This window comes from Syzygium oleosum, unplaced genomic scaffold, assembly GCF_021117445.2.
Source record: "Syzygium oleosum isolate NSW1041296 unplaced genomic scaffold, Sole_v2.1 Sole_v2.31, whole genome shotgun sequence".
In the NCBI taxonomy this organism is placed as follows: domain Eukaryota; kingdom Viridiplantae; phylum Streptophyta; class Magnoliopsida; order Myrtales; family Myrtaceae; genus Syzygium; species Syzygium oleosum.
The window spans coordinates 2,795,284-2,815,554 of record NW_026607515.1 but is presented as its reverse complement, the minus strand read 5'-3'; the positions used below and the strand labels follow the sequence as shown (position 1 = coordinate 2,815,554).

Sequence of the window (20,271 nt, the reverse complement as noted above, 5' to 3'; positions counted from 1 at the left end):
AAATTTTTCCATAGCAATTTTAGTCGTGAAAGAGAGAGTTGCGGCTTTTATGACGCATTTGACAATTAACCTTGTAGCGGTAATCCTTTCGCAATTGAAGCAGCTTACAACAATTTTTCGAAAATTCGAACTGTTGCAATTTCGAATTATATAGTCAAATAAAAAAAATTAGTACTTCACACATAATCATAGCTAGACCAAGCGGATATTTTAATCTACTTTTATTTGAGTTTTCAATAATTAGATTTTGTTGACAACCCTGATTAACGAACGATCGATTTTGTCTTACAATCAACTCTTAGCTGGAGAGAACTGCCATGATTTACATCAACAACTGATCCTTCAAGTGATTGATTCTTGTTTCTATTTTTACATTTCAAAACGCGAATATCTATTATTAGATCTAATATATTATTCTTACCGTCATCGTTACATCACTCTGCTGTAAAAAATGCAATAAAAAGCGTGGAATTTATAGGATTTCCACGTCATTTTTAAAGGAGCTGCTCAAGACGTTCGATTGGACTTTTCCGAAACAGAATCGACGCGTCGTTTCGATAGTCATCACTCCGTCACTCTTTCTTCGAAAAAAAAATACACATTAATGGAAAATATGATATAGACGAGGGGATTTCTACATCATTTCCAGAAGATTTATTCAAGTCATTCAATTGGGATTCTCCAAAATACAAGAGACGAAATGGCTTGGCTAACCTCATAGCAATATCAAGAATTGAGTAATGCCCATCATGTTTAAACATTTTCGAAAATAATATAAACGATTATTTTTTTAAAATTAATTTATTTTTCACGAAATAAATACACCTCGTCTTTTAGCATTTAACAAGTGAAGGACAAAGGAAGGGGAAAAGTAGACCGAGAGGGCAAAAAGGCCGTGAAACGGTTGACCCTAAAACTAGCTGTACTACACATGTTGCAGTGCAGGAGATTTGTGAGTTATATAGACATAATGGTGGCTAGAATTGGACCGTACTCCTCCTCCCCACCCCCAAAAAAGGACAGGGATAATTATCACAAATTTCTGGATTTTCTTTGCTTCTTGAGCATTTTCTGTTGAACAAACGCTCGTCACCTACTCCCTTTTTGAGCCTCCCCCTCACACACACACACACACACACACCATTTCTCCCCCTCTCTTTCTCTTTGATTCCTGTGTGCTTGTGTGTATTGCGTGAGCGAGCGAGCGAGAGAGACAGAGACAGCAATGGAGAGAAACAGGGTGTGCAGGATCTGCAACAGGCGTTTCTCTAATGGCAAAGCCATGGGTGGTCACATGAGATCTCACTTCGCCAAGCTCCCCCCGCGCCTCCCTCCAGCCACCCTCACCCCGTCTTCTTCGCTCTCTCTATCCACCCAGCAGCAGCAGCAGCAGCAGCAGCATCGAGAGAAGCCTCGGGCTTCGGTCCCGCCGGCCGCCCAGGATCGTGTCGCGACCGTCCACGACAGAGGGAGCGACACCGAGTCGTCGCGGCGACGCGGGAAGCGGAACCGGTCCAGGCGGCGGCGGCGGCGTCGTGACGGCTCGGCGGCACGGGCCGATGCTTTCTCGAATGCCGACGTCGAGCAGACGATAAGCTCGGTCTCGGAGACCGAGACCCTGTCCGAGGCAGACGTTGCTGTGTGCCTGATAATGCTCTCCAGGGACAAATGGCCGAAACGAGCGAGAACAGAAGCGGACGAGCACGAGGACGACGGGGACGACTCGGTCTCCGTGACACAGACGGACAGCCGGGCCGGGTCGAGTCGGCCCAAGTACCAGTGCGAGACATGCAACAGAGGTTTCGGATCGTATCAAGCTCTCGGCGGGCACAGGGCGAGTCACAAGAAGATGAGTGACGAAAGCCATAATCACAAAAGACTTGCTTTCGAGTGTCCTTATTGTCACAAGGTGTTTGATTCCGGCCAAGCTTTGGGTGGGCACAAAAAGGTTCACAATGAAGCCATCACTGTCACTGCTAAGAAGAGCAAGAACTGTGGCGAGAGTTCAATAGATCTTAACCTACCAGCACCAGAAGAGAACGGTGAAGAAGAAACGACAGCGAGTTTGGTGGAGATTTCTTCAGTCTCCAATGAAGAAACGCTTTATCCAATCAAGAAGGGCTTCCTCCGGGTCTAGACTAGGGACAGTACAGTGTGAATCAACTATAATTTCAAGAATTGGGATTCAACAGTTCTGTAGAGGTAAATAATACAGTTTGCTTTTGCGTTTGTATATGATTTTCCGAATGCCGGAGCTTGTTCGAGCATCGAGATAAAGCTAAAACACATGAAAGTTTCAACAGATTACTTTTTCTTCTTTTCTTCTTTTAAGGTTGTTTTGTAGGATAAATGTAAGGCATCAAATATCCTGTGTGCTTTCATTTGCTTGCCGTTTAGGCAATTTGACTCGTGATGTCAATGGCTTTGAGGTGTTATGGGTGGGGGGCTCTGGCTCTGTATCGTCCACCCCCCACCACACAACAAAAGAATCAAAGATTAAGGGGGAAAAGGACAGAGAGAAGGACGCCATTGATGGGGGGGGTTACCCTCAGTGGAATTAAGTGATTCGAGCATTAATTTGGGGCTTTGAATGAGGTGCCAATTGTGCTGCTGATGGTGCTCGCTGCGTGGGAAGTTATGGAATGATTTGGTTGCTGATCCACGGGGATTAATGAATTTGATTTGGGCTATAGCAATGCAATTGCATGGTACTGTGTCCAGCTGTTTTCTAGCTAACCGTTTCCTTCACTCCCCCGCTACGGAGTCGAGAGAGAGAGAGAGAGGGAGAGGGAGAGAGAGAGAGAGAGTTTGTTTGGATACGGAAATCCGGAAAAGCACCGTCGACCTGTTCATTTTGTTGGGTCGTAGCTTTGTTGCTTCTGTACGGTTGGCCAACAGGTCTATGTGATATGCGCACGGCATCTTTCCTTCTTATCTCTAGTCTAGGGAGAGTCTGATTATTGACCGCACTCCTATTTTTTTTTTCCATATTTAGAACTATCAAATGAATGGGTCAGGAAAAAAAAAAAAGGTTCGACCCAAATTGACTCATTTCTACGCAATACAACTCTAATGATCCTTTGACAAAAAAAAAAAAAAAACTTCAGTGATCCATACCCGACTGGACCTGTAACTAAATCTAGGAAAACTTATGCATAAACTAAAGTGAAAGCACAAAATGAGTGATAGAGAGTCATAGGAGGGGATTGGATTTAAGTAAGTTATGAATCCATTTAACACCCATGCTTAACCCATTTATGACCCATATTGTTGAGTGTAAACTCATATATGATTCATTTACTGAATATAAATAATAGGGGTGAACATGGTTTGGATGGGTAGTTCCCACCAGTTCTGAAAAATTGAAACCGGGAAGCGCCTGTTGGTTCCATGGATTGACTCGAGAACCGGACCGCCGGTTCGATCCAGATCCCGGGTGGGTCCGTGGAATTGGTCCCTCCAAGTTTCACGCAAATGGAGGTGACTAAGAGCGAGAGAGGGAGGCGATGAACGACCGGAGGCGTTGCCGTGAATTGATAGGAGTTGAGAGTCGAGGCCGTGAGTTGATAGGTGATGAGCTTAAGAGTTGAGACCATGAATGAGAAATAGAGAGACGACACAGACAAAGTAAGAGTGAGACGAGATGAGACGAGACGAGCGTTAGATTAGGGATTTTAGGGTTTTCATTCTCTTAAAATGTTTTTTTTTTGGTCGGCAATTTTTCTTAAAAATTATATATATTACCAGTCCGATCCGGGTGGGTAGGTGGACGGTTCCACGCCTACAACCGAGAATCGGATTGTTACTCACCGATTCTAGTAAATTGGAATTGGGAATCAAACCAGCCCCATAGGAACTGCCGGTTCCGGACTGGTCTGATCTAGTTCCGAGTAGTTTTCGGTTATTTTGCACACCCCTAATAAGTAACTCATATAACAACCCAACCCATATTAAAAATGAGTTGGACCCATTTTGGTAGGTATAACCATATATGATCAGTTATCTTTCGCATAATAGGGAGATTTAGATACAATAGCTCTTACATTTTCAAGCCTATAAGTTTTTTCTCGTTCGCACAGGAAACTTGACTCGGAGCCGGTACGACACAGACCCAATTTTCAGATGGCGCGACCACATTTTCCGCATCGTATAAGGTTTGTAGGTTTCAATGAACTTGTCGTGTTTGGGAATAATTAGAACCGTTTGTTCACCAACGTGACACATAGATGTTCGAACTTGAAATTTTCTATTCTCTTTGAGGATCCTATTAAAGATTCGTTTGAGAAATGTTTGACAAGCCTTTTTTATTTTTTGACGGTCCTACTTTTACTCTCTTCTTACTCTCATACTTTTGTTCCGTTTCTTTGCAGAGCATGAGAGTCGACCCCACATACGAAATTAAGGGCGCAAATGATAACCATTTTGTTTTCCTGTTTTTTTGTTCTCCAGAGCAGGTTTGGAACAGAAATCCATTTGGTAAAATAATTTCATTTTTTTATTTCTGGGACAAATTTTGACTCAGAAATAGATTTGGAATAAAAATGAGAAGTTAATTTTTTTTACTTTTTTATTTCTGAAACAGAGACAAAAATAACAACTCTCTTTTATTACTCACCCTTGCTGCCCACCATAGCCCACTCGCTGCTGGCTACCGGCCGCTGGCCACCCCACACCGCCAACCGACCGGTAGGAATAGAAATTTTGTATCGTAATCAAACGAAATTCTATTTCGGGAACAGAAATTTTGTGTCGTTATCAAACGCTACCTTTTGCTCAGAAACTTGTCCGGGAAAGAGAAATAGATATTTCTATTTTTAGTCAGAAATAGAGCCAAAAAAGAGAAATGATTTCATTCGCGCCCTAAACATCCTCGCCCCATCCAATCCTCTTATCACTGAGCACGTGGCCCAATGGCGTTTGACCAGGCTTTGGGCGCGAGGAAATTGGAGAAAATTAGTGGGCTTTAAAAGCCGACTTGTGCTGGGCATTTCCAAAGGGCCCAAATACACATCGAGGTTCGATGGTTGACTTTTGATTTTATATGAGCGACCTTTCTTGAATTTTATTTGACCAATTGAAAAGTTCAGTCTACATTTGCACCGACGGCGTTCAACGTGAAAGCCTCGTAGTTTCTCTGCGATCGTGAGAGCTTTGAAGAGGAAGACTCGAACGTGCTGTCAACTCAATTTTTGTTTTTCCACTACTTACAAACGTGGACGATGAGTCGCATTTGCATCACTATATCATACCATTAAGATTGGTATAGGCAAAACTTGGTACCGAGTCGATATGGACACCAACAACCCTTCCCGCCGCCACTGCCATCGGTCGCCGATGCCGACGATGCAGCCACCTCCGCCATACCTCGCCCGAAGCAAGAGCGGAGCTCCGACCACCAGGTCGCTCCCCGAAACCCTTGCCCCTAGCCAAAGATTCACCGCCATCGTCCGCTCCAATTCAACTTCTAAATCAAGGGCCAGATCGTCAAGTCACGACCGAGATGACCACATCGACAACAGTAACGGCAATGTAAGTTCGGCCATGCTAAAGAAACGCCAGCAGAGTAATTCCTCCGGGCTGGTAGTACCAAGAAAGACACGGTCCACCCCACCTTCGCCCTCCACCTGGGCCCTATCTCACGGTCGAAGTTCATCAGGGGCGGGATCATTAGCGACGGAAGTTTCTTCCGGGTTCAATGCGCCGAGGGCTAGTAATAAGAAATCGGAGAGCAAAATCAATGGAGGTGGTGGTAATGGCGGTGCAGTTAGTAAGGTTTTGAAGTACTTCAAGCAAAAGAGGAAGGTGTCGCCTCTGCAAGAAGAGGAGATTCACAAGTTACGCATCTTGCATAACTCATTATTGCAATGGAGGTTCGCTAATGCTCGTGCTCGAGCAGCCACGGATAACGCAAAAAGAAACACCGAGGTACGCTTTTTCTATCAAGTTTGAATTTGATAATTAGCCAATCTGTTAACTCGTATCACTATGATAATGTACCAAAAACTATATGGGAATTCATCTGGTACATATTCTGATATCTTCTTAATTAGTTCTCAACGATTTCAGGAAAGACATCACTCTAAAGTATAACAAAAAACAAGTCAAGTTCTTCAAGAACTCTGTATATGTACTCAAACTAAACTTCCATAAACCTTTGGGTTTGTTTGATCATTTCTGCATTATTATCTTTATCATCGGCATTAAGATTGCTCGCACACTGGTGATCATAGGAGAAATTGCTCCTGGTGTGGCTCAGGATATCAAAGATGAGATGGTCAGTGATGGAAAAGATTATTGAAATGCAAAGACTGAGACATCATATAAGGTTGTACGAGATCATAATCCCTCAGGTTCATATGCTGCAAGAACACTCAGCAAAGCTGGAGAGGAAACACGGTGAAGCGCTTGGCAGGTTGTCCAGAAAGCTGGTCGCTCTTTCCCACGTTCTTCCTCTCGAAAGCGCGAAGGTGACTGTGATTTGTTGCGCTTCTCATTTCATTTCATTCTTCAGTGAATTCATGACGCATTCTTCAGGATCTTGATTAAACAGGGTGAGCGACTAAGGGAAATCTATTACATATTACAGGCCGATGATATGGTGTCCGTTGCTGGAGCTATGAACACGGCAATGGAAGCATTGGACAATATGAACTCGAGAAATCTCCATTTTTTCTTGCAGGTTCTTAGTTTTTGTTTTTTTAGCATTTTATTCCTATCATGAAAATAAGGTATGCATCTCACAAAGAATATGGAAAATCTAACTTGCAATTCAATGCTTTTTATACGTTGATTTGAGCAGGCTGAGGAAATGTATCACTTGATAACAGAGCTTATAAGCACCCTCGATAGAGAAAGGCAGTGTCTTCAGGAACTTGAGAAGCATATACCCATCTTCACTGCCTTGTTGGTGAGCCTCAACACAACATTAATCTGTTACTTTCATTTCTGAATTCTTTAGTTGTTTTCTTGGTTTGGCTTAAGCAATGTGTTTGCAATATCGCCAAAAAGACAAAGCAAAGGGGACGAGTGGTCTTATTTTGTAGAGGAAATGACATAAATGGTCCCTGAACTTTGGCTAAATTAGTAATGTCATCCCTAGACTTTTAATATGATCAACGTGGTCCCTGAACTTTAGCCCAATGTGAAATGTCGTTCTTGAACTTTTAATTTGTTTAATGTGATCCTTAAACTTTTGGTATACATTCAATTTAGTCACTGGACTATATATGAAAATGTTCGATATTGTCCCTTAACTGAATCAATGGAATGATAATATTAGATATTTTCTATAGTCTAGGGACTGAATTAACATTTACCAAAAGTTTAGGGCCCGTATTGAATTGAACATATTAAAAGATCAAGGACGACATTGCACATTGAGCTAAAGTTTACATATTACATTGAACATATAAAGAGTTTAGGGACGGCATTGCATATTGAGCCAAAGGTCAAGGATCATTCGTGTAATTCCATATTTTGAATGTTGGAGAAAATTACCAAAAAAGTCATAAATCTATTGTAGTTGTGTCAATTCAGTCTTAAACCTTTCAATTAAGCCAATGTAGTCCTTCCAACCAATTTTGACCGGAAAAAACTGACATAGATGCCAGCTATCCTATGTGGCATGGTCGGTGCTGACGTGGATAATTTTTAAAATATTTTTTTGCATTTTTCATTTTATTTATTTATTTATTTTTCTTTCTTTCTTTCCTTTTTTTCTTCTAAGCTCGGCGAGGGCCGAGAGCCTCATCAAATTTTGTACAAAAAAAAGGAAAATAAATAATATAAAATATAAAATTAAATTAAATTTTAAAAAAAACAGAAAATTTTATAAATTTTATAAATTTATAAATTTGTCCAGCTCAGCGCCGGCAGTCCTAGATGGCACTACTGGCATCTATGTCAGCAAATTCAAATAAAAAATGGCCGAAAGTACTAAATTGGCAAATAGTAAAAAGGTTTATGACTAAATTAGCCAAATTGAAAGATTTTATGACTGAATTGACACAAATATAATATGTTTAAGAATTTTTTTTAATTTTCCCGATTTCCAATGGGCTCCATCTTCCGCATGTTCCCCAGAAGGACTCAAGATCTATTAATCAACAAAACCCAGCATTTTAAGTTCGTGTCGATCGTCAAATGTAGAACAGAGCTGATGTCTTCTTTGGGCATTGACAACTCTTTCAACCTCTTACGACGTGCAGGCAAGGGAGAAAAGCTTGAGAGCTCACATCATCCAAGCAAGAATCAACCATACTTCATATCAGTCCTACCATTGTTACATACACGAATCAGTCTTTGTCAAATCTACAGCTATGGCAGCAAAAATTTCGCCGAGGGTAGAGGCGAAAACTTGGCAAATGTCCTCCAAAAGCTATACAGAAACGAATCCATGCAATGTTTAAGCACCCCAGTAAACTTTGTGTATTATAATTCAATGTGATTCTGAACTACTTATACTTGATCAATATAAAACTATTTAGTATTTAACACAGATTGTTCAATAGAAAGTTGCATTTTTCCAGGATAAACTTAATATTTAGGTTGTATCTAACACTAAACACACATGGTGCCTGCCACATTCTTCAAAAGCTAACGTCTCGCGCCGTACACGTTTTTTTTTTTTTAATTTATTTCTGGCACGACATAACCAAACACAGTCGATCTTCCTCCATTTATTTCTGAAACTTACTGCATGATCCGCACACAATGTCGGTGGCGGAGTGGTAAGAACGGCCAAGATTCGGTGCTTTCGGCCGGAAAGAAAGGATTGAATTGCACCAAAGTCAAAGCACGAGGAAGAAGAAAATTGTGTTTTTCCTCCGACATGGAACCCTTTGTCAACGCATCTACTCATGACTAAACAAAGATAACGTAAGTTTCGTAAGGCGAATGGAGCACGCTTCCCTGAGACAAAACGACCACGAGACAAAACGACCACTGTGTTTTGAGTTCTGTCCAGTCTGATTATGATATAGACTTGAAGAAACTCGTTTTGTTCCGACTCATTGTGCAGACGAGTTTTGAGTGATTTTCATGTACAGCATGCATATGCATGTGTTGCGGGTTTTCGGCCTTGGACATGGTCGATTAAACAGTGAAGGTGAAATTTTGCAAAAGGTCTCACACATCACTCGATAAAAAAGCAACATGGCCTAGCCGAACAAGATAAAAACACGCTCGGAAATTCTATTTTAAGTGTAAAAAGAAAACCACTTCTGCTATACCAATCCCAACCCAATGTGAAAAATCAAAAAAAAGGAAAAGGGGGAAAAGAAAAAAGGAAATCCCAGTGACAATACACCAACGCCATATTAACAAACCAATGCTGGCTTCTGTGGACCTCCATCACCACCAATTTCTTCAACATTAATGGTTAAATTCCCAGGCAATTTTCTGTTGGGCCTCGCCTCATGCAACATCAACACCACGTCCCTCATGGAAGGTCTATCTGCTGGGTTCTTGCTAGTGCAAAGCAGTGCAATCCTCAGCAGCTGGATCATTTCCTCCCTCACCGACACGCACGTCGCGCCCGCGTCCCCGTCCAAAATGTCGAGGATGCCGTCCTTGTTTTTCATTTTCGACCTGACCCAATCCACGATGCTATTGCCTTCGCCGAACTCGGGATCAACTGATCTTTTGCCGCTCAGCAACTCCATCAGCACCACCCCGTAGCTGTAGATGTCGCTCTTCTCATCGACTTGTAGTGTGTAAGCGTATTCTGCATGGATTTAAGTCGAACGTTTTGGAGAAATTTGTAAGACTGTGAAAATGGTCGAGCCTAACCAGCATAAGTAACTATAGACTATCGACAGGCCATTTGATACTGTAACTTGACATTTGATGCTTCACCATATCTGTTGATGCTTAAAGTGGCAAGATTTGTCCCTAAAAAGTGCCCTCTTTTGCTTTTCAGATACACTCAGATACACTATAGACATAACTAATATTAGAGGCTTTAGACATGTTTTTGAACTATTAAATAGCCGACTGACAGGAAAGAAAAGGAACGCATACAAATAGGGTCATCTTGTTTGTGGAAAAGCAGGCCGGTTTATTACAGATTGTGTACTAAATACCCACATATAAACTATTCCATGGTGTTGGTGAGTCTAATGCAGTCATAAGACTTGTATCTGCATCTATAGCCTAAAATATGCAACAACAAAGAACGTTTAGAGAGAAAATGCACCTGGGGCAATGTAGCCATAAGACCCTGCGATCACGGACATGGACTCATCGCTCTGAATCAACTTCGCCACCCCAAAATCTGCCACTCGGGCGTCCATCTCCGCATCCAACAATATGTTGCTCGGTTTGAGGTCGCGGTGCACGATCAGGGGATTGCAGTCGTGGTGCAGATAACATATCCCCTGAGCCACGCCAAGTGCAATCTTGTACCTAATCACCCAATCAGCCCCCAAATTCTGATCCTTGTTCTTCCCATGCAACAGATCATCTAAATTGCCATTAGGCATATACTCATAGAGCAGCATTGTGCACTCTCTGTTGCTGCAACACCCCAATAATCTCACAATATTCCTGTGCCTCACATTCCCCAACACTTCAACCTCAGCCAAGACCCCTCTCCTCCTCCTCATGTGCTCCTTCTGCTTCCCCCATAGATTCTTCACCGCTATGATCTCGCCGCCCGGCATTTCAGCCTTGTACACCGTGCCTGCAGACCCCATCCCTATGATCTTTTCGGTCATTGACAGGCACTCCACCACGTCATCCGCAGTAAAGTTCAGCCTCTGGAAGGCTGTCAGCTTCCATGGGCCGACCTCCCGTTCTTGATGATTAGCGAATCTAGTGCTATAGTTGGCATGGAAGCACCTAGTGCCAGCAATGAGAACGAATAGGCCGATGCCGAAGGCTGCCACAGTGATCCACACAATCGTGCCCGCAGTCTGCCTTGGCTGCTGCCGTCGCCGCACCTCCACTTCGCCGGCGCCGAGCATGTCACCGGCGCATGGCTTTTCCAGGACGCCCCCACATAGGTCCCGGTTGCCCGAAAACGATGAAGGGTGCAAGTTCCTGAAGATTGTGCTGGAAGACGGTATCGGCCCCGTGAGCTGATTGAATGACACGTTGAAGCTTTCCAACGTCCTGCAATTGTCGAAATTTGAAGGGATGCTTCCGTTCAGGAGGTTATGGGAGAGGTCGACATTGGTGATTGAAGGAAGCGTGGATATCTCCCAAGGGATAATGCCTGTCAGCATGTTCCTACTTAAGTTGAGAGAGAGAAGCTTTTCGCAGTGATCAATGTCCCAAGGAATGCTACCATTTAGCGAATTCCCTCCTAATTCAATCTTATACAAACTTTTGCACCCGATGAAGTCGGGAATCTTGCCAGAGATTTTCGACGAACTTGCCAAGAGAACTTGCAATTTAGGCGTGCCCCATATGTTACTGGGCAAGTTGGTCTTGAAGGAATTCTCCGATATGTCTAGGTACTGCAGAGCTGCTGCATTACCAAGATCGTCGGGAATTTGGCCGCTGAAGCCGTTCTTGCTCAATTCCATGAACGTTAGATTTGGTAAGAGCCCGAAACCTCGGGGGATCGACCCGTTTAGCATGTTGTTATGGATCCTTAGCCTATATAAAGCGGTGCAGTTTGCCAGAGATGCAGGAAGCTCATTTTCAAACCTGTTGGAGAAGAGGACCAGCTTCACTAACTTTTTTCCTAGGCAAAGATTCGGCGGGATCCTTCCTCTGAGCGAATTGGACGACACGTCAAGCCAAGTCAAATTCGAACTCAAGCCAAGCTTCTGCGGGAGGATTCCGGTAAGAGAGTTGTTCCAGAGCTCCAAGGTTTCCAGGTTTGGGAGCTCGCCGATCCCGGCCGGTATTTCGCCGCTCAGGTTGTTGATCATTAATCTCAAATTGGTCAGCTCCTTTAGCATGGCCAAGCCTTCCGGTATCATCCCCGAGAGCTGATTATTTGATAAATCGAGAGCTTGCAGCGCTTTCAGTTGAGCAAAACTTGGCGGGATCTCGTTGGTCAAGTGATTCTTGAATAATAATATCGTCTCCAACTTAGTCAAGTTTCCGAGCTCTGGCCTCAGTGGACCTGAAAGATTGGCAACTGAGATGTCCAAGTACTTGAGATTCGATAGAAGTGCAAATTCCGAGGGGACGCCACTGTTGTAGTGGTTGTACCCGATTTCTAGGTGCTCTAATTGAAGCAAGAATCCTAATTGAGGTGGAATTTGTCCACCTAGGAGATTTCCTTGCAGGTAAAGAGACTTCAGCCTCAGAAAACTGCCATAGCCTGGCGGAATCTCGCCATCGAAGTAGCTTCCCCCAAGGTTGAGGTACTCTAGGAATCGGAGTCCAATAATCTCCTGGGGAAGCGGGCCAGTGAAGTTGTTGCTGTAAGCGTTGAAGATCTTCAGGGACTTGAGCTTTGATATTTCTGGTGGGAGGCTTGAGTTGAAGGAGTTGTGGCTGATGTCCAGTGTCCTGAGCTCTATCAGCTCAAAAATGGCTGCTTGAAGAGGCCCCTCAAAGGCATTTCCACTCAAATTCAAGTGGACTAAGCCTGACAGATACCGGATTTCAGCCGGGATCACGCCAGAGAGGTTGCAGCGAGAGAGGTCGAGGGACACGACTAGAGATCTCTCGGCATTGCACTTCACGCCGGACCACGAGCACCAGATAGGGTCCTGAAGATTCGCGTTGGAGAATAACGGAGTAGGGTCCCAATCACGGAATGTTGAGAGAGGGTCTTTGAGGGATGATTTCAAGGAGAGGAGAGAGACGAGCTGGAGAGGAAGGGAAACGGATAGTGTTAGGGATGATGGCGTGAGGAAGCAATAGGAGAATGTGAGAAGGAAGAGAAGAGGAAGTTTCATGGTTTCTAGGATTTTGTCAGGCAAGTTTTGGTGGAGTTGAGAGAGGTAAAATCAAGGTCATTGAGGCTTTGATCTCGAGAGCTAGTGCTTTCTGAGAGTGGTGATTCATGATTGCTTTCTTCAAGAGAGCATGAAGGATTCTGCACCAGTTGTTCTTCTACTTATCTCTTTATTATGAGTGCGTTCAGCTCCTACAAATTTGTATTGCTCACTTTCTTGTATTCTCTCTCTCTCCTCTCTTCTCTCATGTTCATACCTCTTCCTTTCTCTCACCTCAGTTTTTACTTTTGTCTGATGTCCATCCTATACTTTAGGGTTTTCCTTGGATTTCTTTTTTCACTTTTCTTTTGCTCCTAACTTTTTAATCATTCCTTGCTTGCTTTTTCTTTGGGCTCACAGATTTATTGATCCCCATGAATACATATATTCAGTGAGCGTTGTTTCTCACTTGATCCAAGAAAGTAGAGAATTCAATTTTCCCACCATATCTCAGAGCTGATGTTTGAACAATTTTATGCTTTCCTTTATGTTCTGTCTGTGTATCCTTTTTTTCTTTTTTCCATTCTCTCCCAATTCAAAAATATGGAGCTACCTTAAGAGGCGACCTGTTCTGCTGCTCCATGCATGGACCACAATCAATTAATTAGCAGCTAGTGCTTTTAATGATCGAATCATTGAAAGTGTTACTGGATAAAAGTATGGAAGTGCATGATATCAAGAGGCTTAAACCAGAAGGCACCTGACTGATTGGGTTGATAACCATCTGATTTGCAGAATATCATTTGTTCTATAGCAATTATCTAACCGCCAATATCAATTTGAATGATGAACTCGCTATATTTTATGCATAACATTGATGCGACGAGCAAGTTGATCTAGTCACCTGTCCCTTGTATCAATTAAATTTGATCTATCGGCAACCAAAGAAGTGATCTTCTTTCTTACTTTAGAAGCTCCATCCACATACCGTTTATTGCTCAAATAATTCAAATTTTACCCCAGAAAAATATGTCCACGTAAATTAATATTTTCCTATACATGCCAAGGCTAAATGGTAGGCCCCCAAATTAATGGGACGTGAGTGAGAGAGTGTCAGCAGACTCAAAGAATATACCAAAATCTTCTGGTTGCAGTCCAGCCAGTTTGACTTGAGTAAAGCTGATGATCCATCATGCCCATTGTTTACTTTGTATCATGGATGTCGATAAAAGTATCATCTGGGTATGAACAATAAAGCTTCAACTGCAATCATTTTCACTCATTTTATAATTCCACATAAACCAAGACTGGCATGCATGCTTCCATCTAAGACCTTTTTCTCCATTTACCGTGAGCATATATGTTTATGTACCTAATCTGTTTGTTAGTGCATTGACCCTACCATGTGATAGTAACAGTTCTATCATTCGAATTGTTGGAGTATAATATGTAATACTTAACATATGAAATTCTACATCTTCTTCTGCAGTTGGAGGGCTCTCTTAATCTTTCAACCAAGAAACATTGAATTGTTACAAGAAAGCAACATGGGATGGACTACCTCAAAAATAGAAATTCAATAGAATCAAGATCAAATTGTTAAGAAGAATATACAAACCACTCAATTTATGAAGAAAGTATTGTCAAATGAATATGTTGAGCCAAACAAAATTCATATTCGCAAGATTAAGCTGACATTTCAGCAGAAGATCTAATTCTTTTTTATTGCCTTTGTTGCCCCCAAACTCCCGAGAACACGTGGGATTTGTTCATGACAACAATCAACATACAAGATTCAGTTTACTTAAATCTTGAGTTGGGAAGGTTAAGCTTTTTCTCATTTGGGATATTCCTTCCATAATTCAATGAGTTCCGAGATACTTATCTCTCAATTTTCACTGAGCAGGACATCATGTTATTAAGCTTTCATTATCGAAATTTGCAGCGGCGTGATTTCTCTGATCTTTTCCTTAAATCTCTTTTTTAACCCAAATGGTAACTTGGCACAACTTACAAAGATTAAAAAAAAGGAAACAGGCATGAAAAGGACAAAAGAGAAAAGTTAAAAAGAAGAAGAATAGTACTATGTACCCTAAAATCCATCGACTTACAAAGTTAGCAATCAATGCGATGGATGGCATCACCAATTTACTTGAATCTTCACTTACGATTTTGTCATATGATTTCAAAAACTAATCCCCTGATAACCTATTACCACGGGAATTTACTAGCACATAATCACACTTCCATATATAATCAAAGACTAATTTGATTCCATGAGAGGATGGTGAAGTCAATTTACATCAACATGGGAAGGGCGATCCCATGAAGGAACTGTAGAAGAAAACACAACACGGCACAAAAGCTGCAATTGGGACTGGAGTGTTCTCATTAAGCTTTGCTTTCTTTGCGGCAGGGACAGAAAAGGGGGAAAAAGAAGAAGCAGAAAGGAATGAAATTAAAAATTAGTTGGTCAGTGGGCCCAAGGAGTTTTGTAAGGTGTGATGTGCTGATTGGACCCCCAGTTGCTAACTTTGTCTCCTTCATACCCTTCACTCCCCCACAGCCTTCCCCAATTTTTTTCTTTTTCATTTCTTTTTTTTTCACTTTTCGGCAATAGCCTTCCCCGACTTTCAAAACTATATATAAAAAAAGAGAAAATGCATAACTAGTACAATCCCATTTCATACATATATTAATAGAATTGTAAATTTTCTTGGCAAGGGTATCTCAATTTGGTTGGATCTAGTATACTGAATAAAACAATCATTTCTAATTTCTCTAAAGTTCAACAAATACATAGATCATGGAGGGCAAGGTTGCTATATGATCTCTCTCTTTGGAACTTATATTATACAGACAGAAACTTGATAGTTTAGGGCCTGTTTGGTAACGGACCAAACAGTGCCTGATTTTATTCTTTTGTTTCCGGGAACAAAAAAAAATAGAAATTCGTTTGGTAAATTTTTTGTTCCCGAACACAAATTTATTCCCATAATCAGTTTGGAACAAAATCAAAAATAAAAAAAAAAGTTGATTCTTGATCTTGGGAACAAGAATCAGAAATGGAAAAGAAATTTTTTTTCCTTCTTCTCCTTCTTTCCTGGCATGTAGCTGGCGACCAGCCACAAGCCAAGGCCGGCGAGGGCGAGGGCTGAACCCTCACGGCCTGGGCGAGGGCCGCTCTCGCTTGACCCTCGCCCAAGCTGCGAGCGGCGAGGGCCGCCCTTGCCCAAGCCGCGAGCCGCCCTCGCTAGACCTAGCGAGGGTCCGGCGAGGGCAGCTCGTGGCCTAAGCAAAGGCCGCCCTCGCCGGATCTGGCGAGGGCGACCCTCGCCCAAGCCACGAGGGCAGCCCTCGCCCAGGCCGCGGGCAGCCCTCGCCGAATCAGGCAAGGGCTGCGATGCCCTCGTCTGATCTGGCAAGGGCCTTGGCCTGTGGCCGGTCGCCGGCTCCAGCAACCTAGCCATGGGCCAAGGAAGGAGAAGAAGAAAAAAAAAAGGAATAAAGAAAGAAAGAAATATTAAAAAATTCAAAATAGTATTAAAATATTATTAATAAAAAGAAATTTTGTGCAATTACCAAACGCATTTCTGTTCTTTTTCTATTCCAGGAATAAAAATTTTGGGCAGTTACTAAACGACTTTAAATGCTTAGAAATTATTTTCGGGAATGAAATAAAAAAAATCATTTCTAAGCAGAAATTATTTCCGGGAACAGAATGGTTACCAAACGCACCCCTCATATAACTCGTCTCGAAACCTATTGCATAACCAAGTCCAAATGCTAACCAAACTAAAAAATTTGCTTCCATGATATCCTATCAAATTATCAGTCCTTCATTTTGCGCGAGACCTAACATAATCCAATTTCAGTTCTATTCTATATGCACAACAATCTCGTCCCTTCGTGTTTCTTCCGTTTTAAAAACGAGAGCCAACGTTAAAATTTATTTCACGCTACTTGTTTATTGAGCTTATAGTATCCGCCTTCGTCTGGTAATTTTGATTTTAATTGTTAATCCTCATATAAATAAATAAAGGCATTCCTGAGGAATTGACAACATAAGTCGTGGCTCATATCAGTAGTAATTTAAAAAGACTTTCTGTCTCACATCAGCTTGCTTGCATGGCCCTACTTCAAAAGGCAAAGGAGCATTTGCAACTTTGCTTTTCCATTTCAGAGGATGGTGGGTGGGAGTGAGGCGTGCTTCGTCTCAGGCCATGCGTGATTTTTTTTCTTTTTTGGGTCTCAGCTCCAATGCGTCATTTGTTACCGCCAACATAAATTCTACGCCCTTTCATGCATGAACCTTTCGTTTTCCTTCAGTAAATGAGCTGCTATTCATCTGCATTGACGCATGAAATTAGAGGGACCTAAGACCACACCTCATGTTCTGATTCCAAGGCACGCCTTGAGAAGTCGATTTCTAGAGGATTTTGCGTTCCTGGGGGGGAAATAATAATGAGGGGCCAAAGCAAACTCTTACAAAGACAGTTGAAGGTGGAGAGATAGTGAAAGCTGCCAACTTAACTCTTGGGAGGAAGAGAAATCTAGGCACTTGTAGATATGTACAGCTTTTACTCAAATTGTGAGTGTTTGTGTCTTGTTTCCTAGAAACTCTTTTGAAAACTAGGGTTCTTAAAGATCCAACCATTCTCACCAGAAGCCGAGACACCGGTAACTCATATGCAATCTGCACAAGAGTGGTGCTGCACATCATACAACACATGCTTATCAATCTTCATAAAATGCGGCAACAGAAAACTTCACATGGTGCATCATAAAAGGCGAGGATGTCCTGTAAATACATTGGGTCCCCGCAGCACACGCAAGCGAGGTCGATTTTTCTGTGAAAAAAAAAAAGGATTTTCACTGTAGAATTGTGGAAAGGGGAAAAACCTCCAGCAGCCCATCAAAACAACAGGCAGCAATGATGTCAGTTTACTGCATAACTAGAAGAATCCTATGTTGATAGAAATGCTGAGACTTGATAGCAAAGACATTAAAATTTGCATAGCTCCTTATATTACTACTATTTTTCACCGTGCACATGCAGTGTATGCGTACTGTTACACAATCAAAATGGGACTAAGAAAAGGGTGAAAAATGGAGGTGAAACCAGAAGTGAGATCTAAGAGAAATTGCTCCATAATTGTGGGAACGACAAAAGAGAATGATGAAAGAATTGAAACATTCTCAATAATGTCCAGTGTGCCAAGGCAAAAGGGTTGCAAGTGACTGGGACCTGCACTGGCTCATCCACAGTGTAACCATGTTTGACCTCTCTCTCTCTCTCTCTCTCATGCAACACATCATCCGCAAAAGTGGAGAACAAAATGATTAGGATTTGAAGGTGGGTGGAACTAGGCATGTGATGGCTTGCCTTTAAGTCGAGATAGCATCCCACAAAACCAAAATTAGAGATTTACTTGTTATACATCTGAGGGTAAATTTTCAGCCTTGAATAAACCACATCTACATGTAAGGTTTATAAGTTTAATATCATATATAAAACGCCAACATGTAATAACCAATCAAATGAATGTTCTTGTTTAGTAGGCTAAATGGTAAGACTATTTCTTACCATCAAACTGAAAGACCCTATATATCCATGTTAGGATAAAACCTATCCGATATTTATCAGCAAAACATAACAGATTAACTCTAGCTCACCTCTCTTTCACTTTTTCCCTCCATTTCATATTCTTTCCGAAATAAATAACAGAATGAATGAGCAGATAAACAAATTGTCTGATCCGGGACATCACAATTTTGTTTTTTTTTGGTCAGACGGGATATCACAGTTGAACAGCTCTATCTGAATGTTTTCATCGTGGATACACCAAACAACCATTATCCTAAAGTAGAACTGGCCAATGCCCATGATTCCTTTCCTTTTATCATGACATATTGGGTAGGGTAATAATTTTAGTCTTTGACAAATGCGCAGGAATGAAGATTTGCTGTAGAAATTACCCATGTGACCAGAGATCAAATTACAATGATTATCTCATTTGAAATCTCGACTCAACACTGTTCGACTCTTTTTGGGGTCAAGACAAGAAAAGGGAAACACAAGAAGATAATAAAGGATCTTAATGACGGTCCCACGTCATCATTGCATGCCATCACCCATCATTTGGTGTGGCTAATGAAAAAAGGAAAAGATGCTTTAACGTGACAATTAATGGGAGAGCACCGCCCACTCATTTTGTGAGCCCATACTGTTACGAGCGAAAAAATTACCTAATCAGCTTTAAATTTATTATACAGATATCAATTCAGTTTAAAATTTTTTAATTTTATAAATTTAGTCTTAAATCTTCGTACAAAATTTTAATGTAGTCTTTCGGCTTAATTTTCGTCGAAAATCGTTAACGTGGCGGTGCGTTGCATCCGACAGTGACTAGATCGCCACACCAACGATTTTCGGCAAAAATTAACAGAAAAGACTATATTTGAGTTTTACGCAAAGACTTAGGACTTGGTAAAATTGAAAAATTTATAACCAAATTAACATCCGTACAATAATTTTAGGACTGATTGGATAATTTTCTCGACGGGAGATGCACATGATATTTGACAAAAGATACATTCATCAATTACAGAATAATAGTCAATTCTTAAATCCTGTGAAAATTTTCCTGAAAAGAAGGAATGTTTAAGAACTGGACTACAAGCATTTGAGAGCCATTATGCTGCAATCAAATTTCTTCAGTCAGCGAGTCTAATAAAATCCATGATACTCTACCCTATCCTGACATCAGGTTCTGCCTTCTGCATTTTGAAGCAAAAGGCCACCGTGAAAATATGCATTCAAGAATCTTACCTCCAATGCAAAATCTAAAGATGCAATCACTCTGTTTTAGAAAGTTGAATTCACTTTGGATTGAGGAATGCCTGGTCTAAATCTAATAATAAGCATCAATCCCTTTGTCCTGTTTTTCTACTTGAAGCTCTCAAAGATCATAATTACGAATTAAATCTATTGCTGGCCTCTTACAGCGAGATTCCAGCACGATTGAGCACGTCGTGGGTATCTTCTAAATCATTCCTCACGCCCCTCTTCATTGTCAAACATTGCCTACAGGCTACCCACCTGAGAGAGGAGATGCAGATTTCAATATGTCGATGATGAGAGCGAGGATTATCGTGTTAAACCAATTACAGAGCTGTGATAGTTTAAGCCACGGAGTAATACTGCTTTACCCGTTCTTTAAGTAATTCCTTCAGATAGTAAACTTCAAACTTAAATTCCAATGTCTCTTAAAAGTCGGGGGTCCAACGTATCTTCTTGTAGCAGGGAGTTTATTTTGTCTCAAAATTACTTCACAATCAGGGAATGTAGTGCGGGATCAAGCTAGGAATAGATGGCTCTGATGTCTGACTTAAGGGAGGCAATCACCCCATGTCATCATGTACAAGTCAG

The 20,271-nt window shown here is 41.7% G+C and overlaps 3 protein-coding genes across 3 annotated transcripts; 2 read left to right on the top strand and 1 right to left on the bottom strand.

The window, feature by feature from the left end:
- Nucleotides 1-1,138: 1,138 nt before the first annotated feature.
- LOC115683104 (zinc finger protein ZAT1-like) lies at nt 1,139-2,277 on the top strand. The gene has a single exon (XM_030607533.2). The coding sequence runs from the start codon at nt 1,226-1,228 to the stop codon at nt 2,135-2,137; it is 912 nt and encodes a 303-aa protein (XP_030463393.2). The 5' UTR covers nt 1,139-1,225; the 3' UTR covers nt 2,138-2,277.
- A 3,009-nt stretch (nt 2,278-5,286) lies between these two features.
- On the top strand, nt 5,287-8,346 carry LOC115683119 (QWRF motif-containing protein 7). The gene is given in 6 exon segments (XM_030607545.2): nt 5,287-5,925; nt 6,231-6,467; nt 6,587-6,679; nt 6,800-6,907; nt 8,208-8,245; nt 8,247-8,346. Coding segments are annotated over 6 exon segments (1,212 nt in total). The 5' UTR covers nt 5,287-5,289.
- A 745-nt stretch (nt 8,347-9,091) lies between these two features.
- LOC115683150 (leucine-rich repeat receptor-like protein kinase TDR) lies at nt 9,092-13,089 on the bottom strand. The gene is made up of 2 exons (XM_030607587.2): nt 10,196-13,089; nt 9,092-9,724 (listed from the first exon to the last, which is right to left on the bottom strand). The coding sequence occupies exons 1-2, from the start codon at nt 12,858-12,860 to the stop codon at nt 9,318-9,320; spliced, it is 3,072 nt and encodes a 1,023-aa protein (XP_030463447.2). The 5' UTR covers nt 12,861-13,089; the 3' UTR covers nt 9,092-9,317.
- Between the last annotated feature and the right edge of the window lie 7,182 nt (nt 13,090-20,271).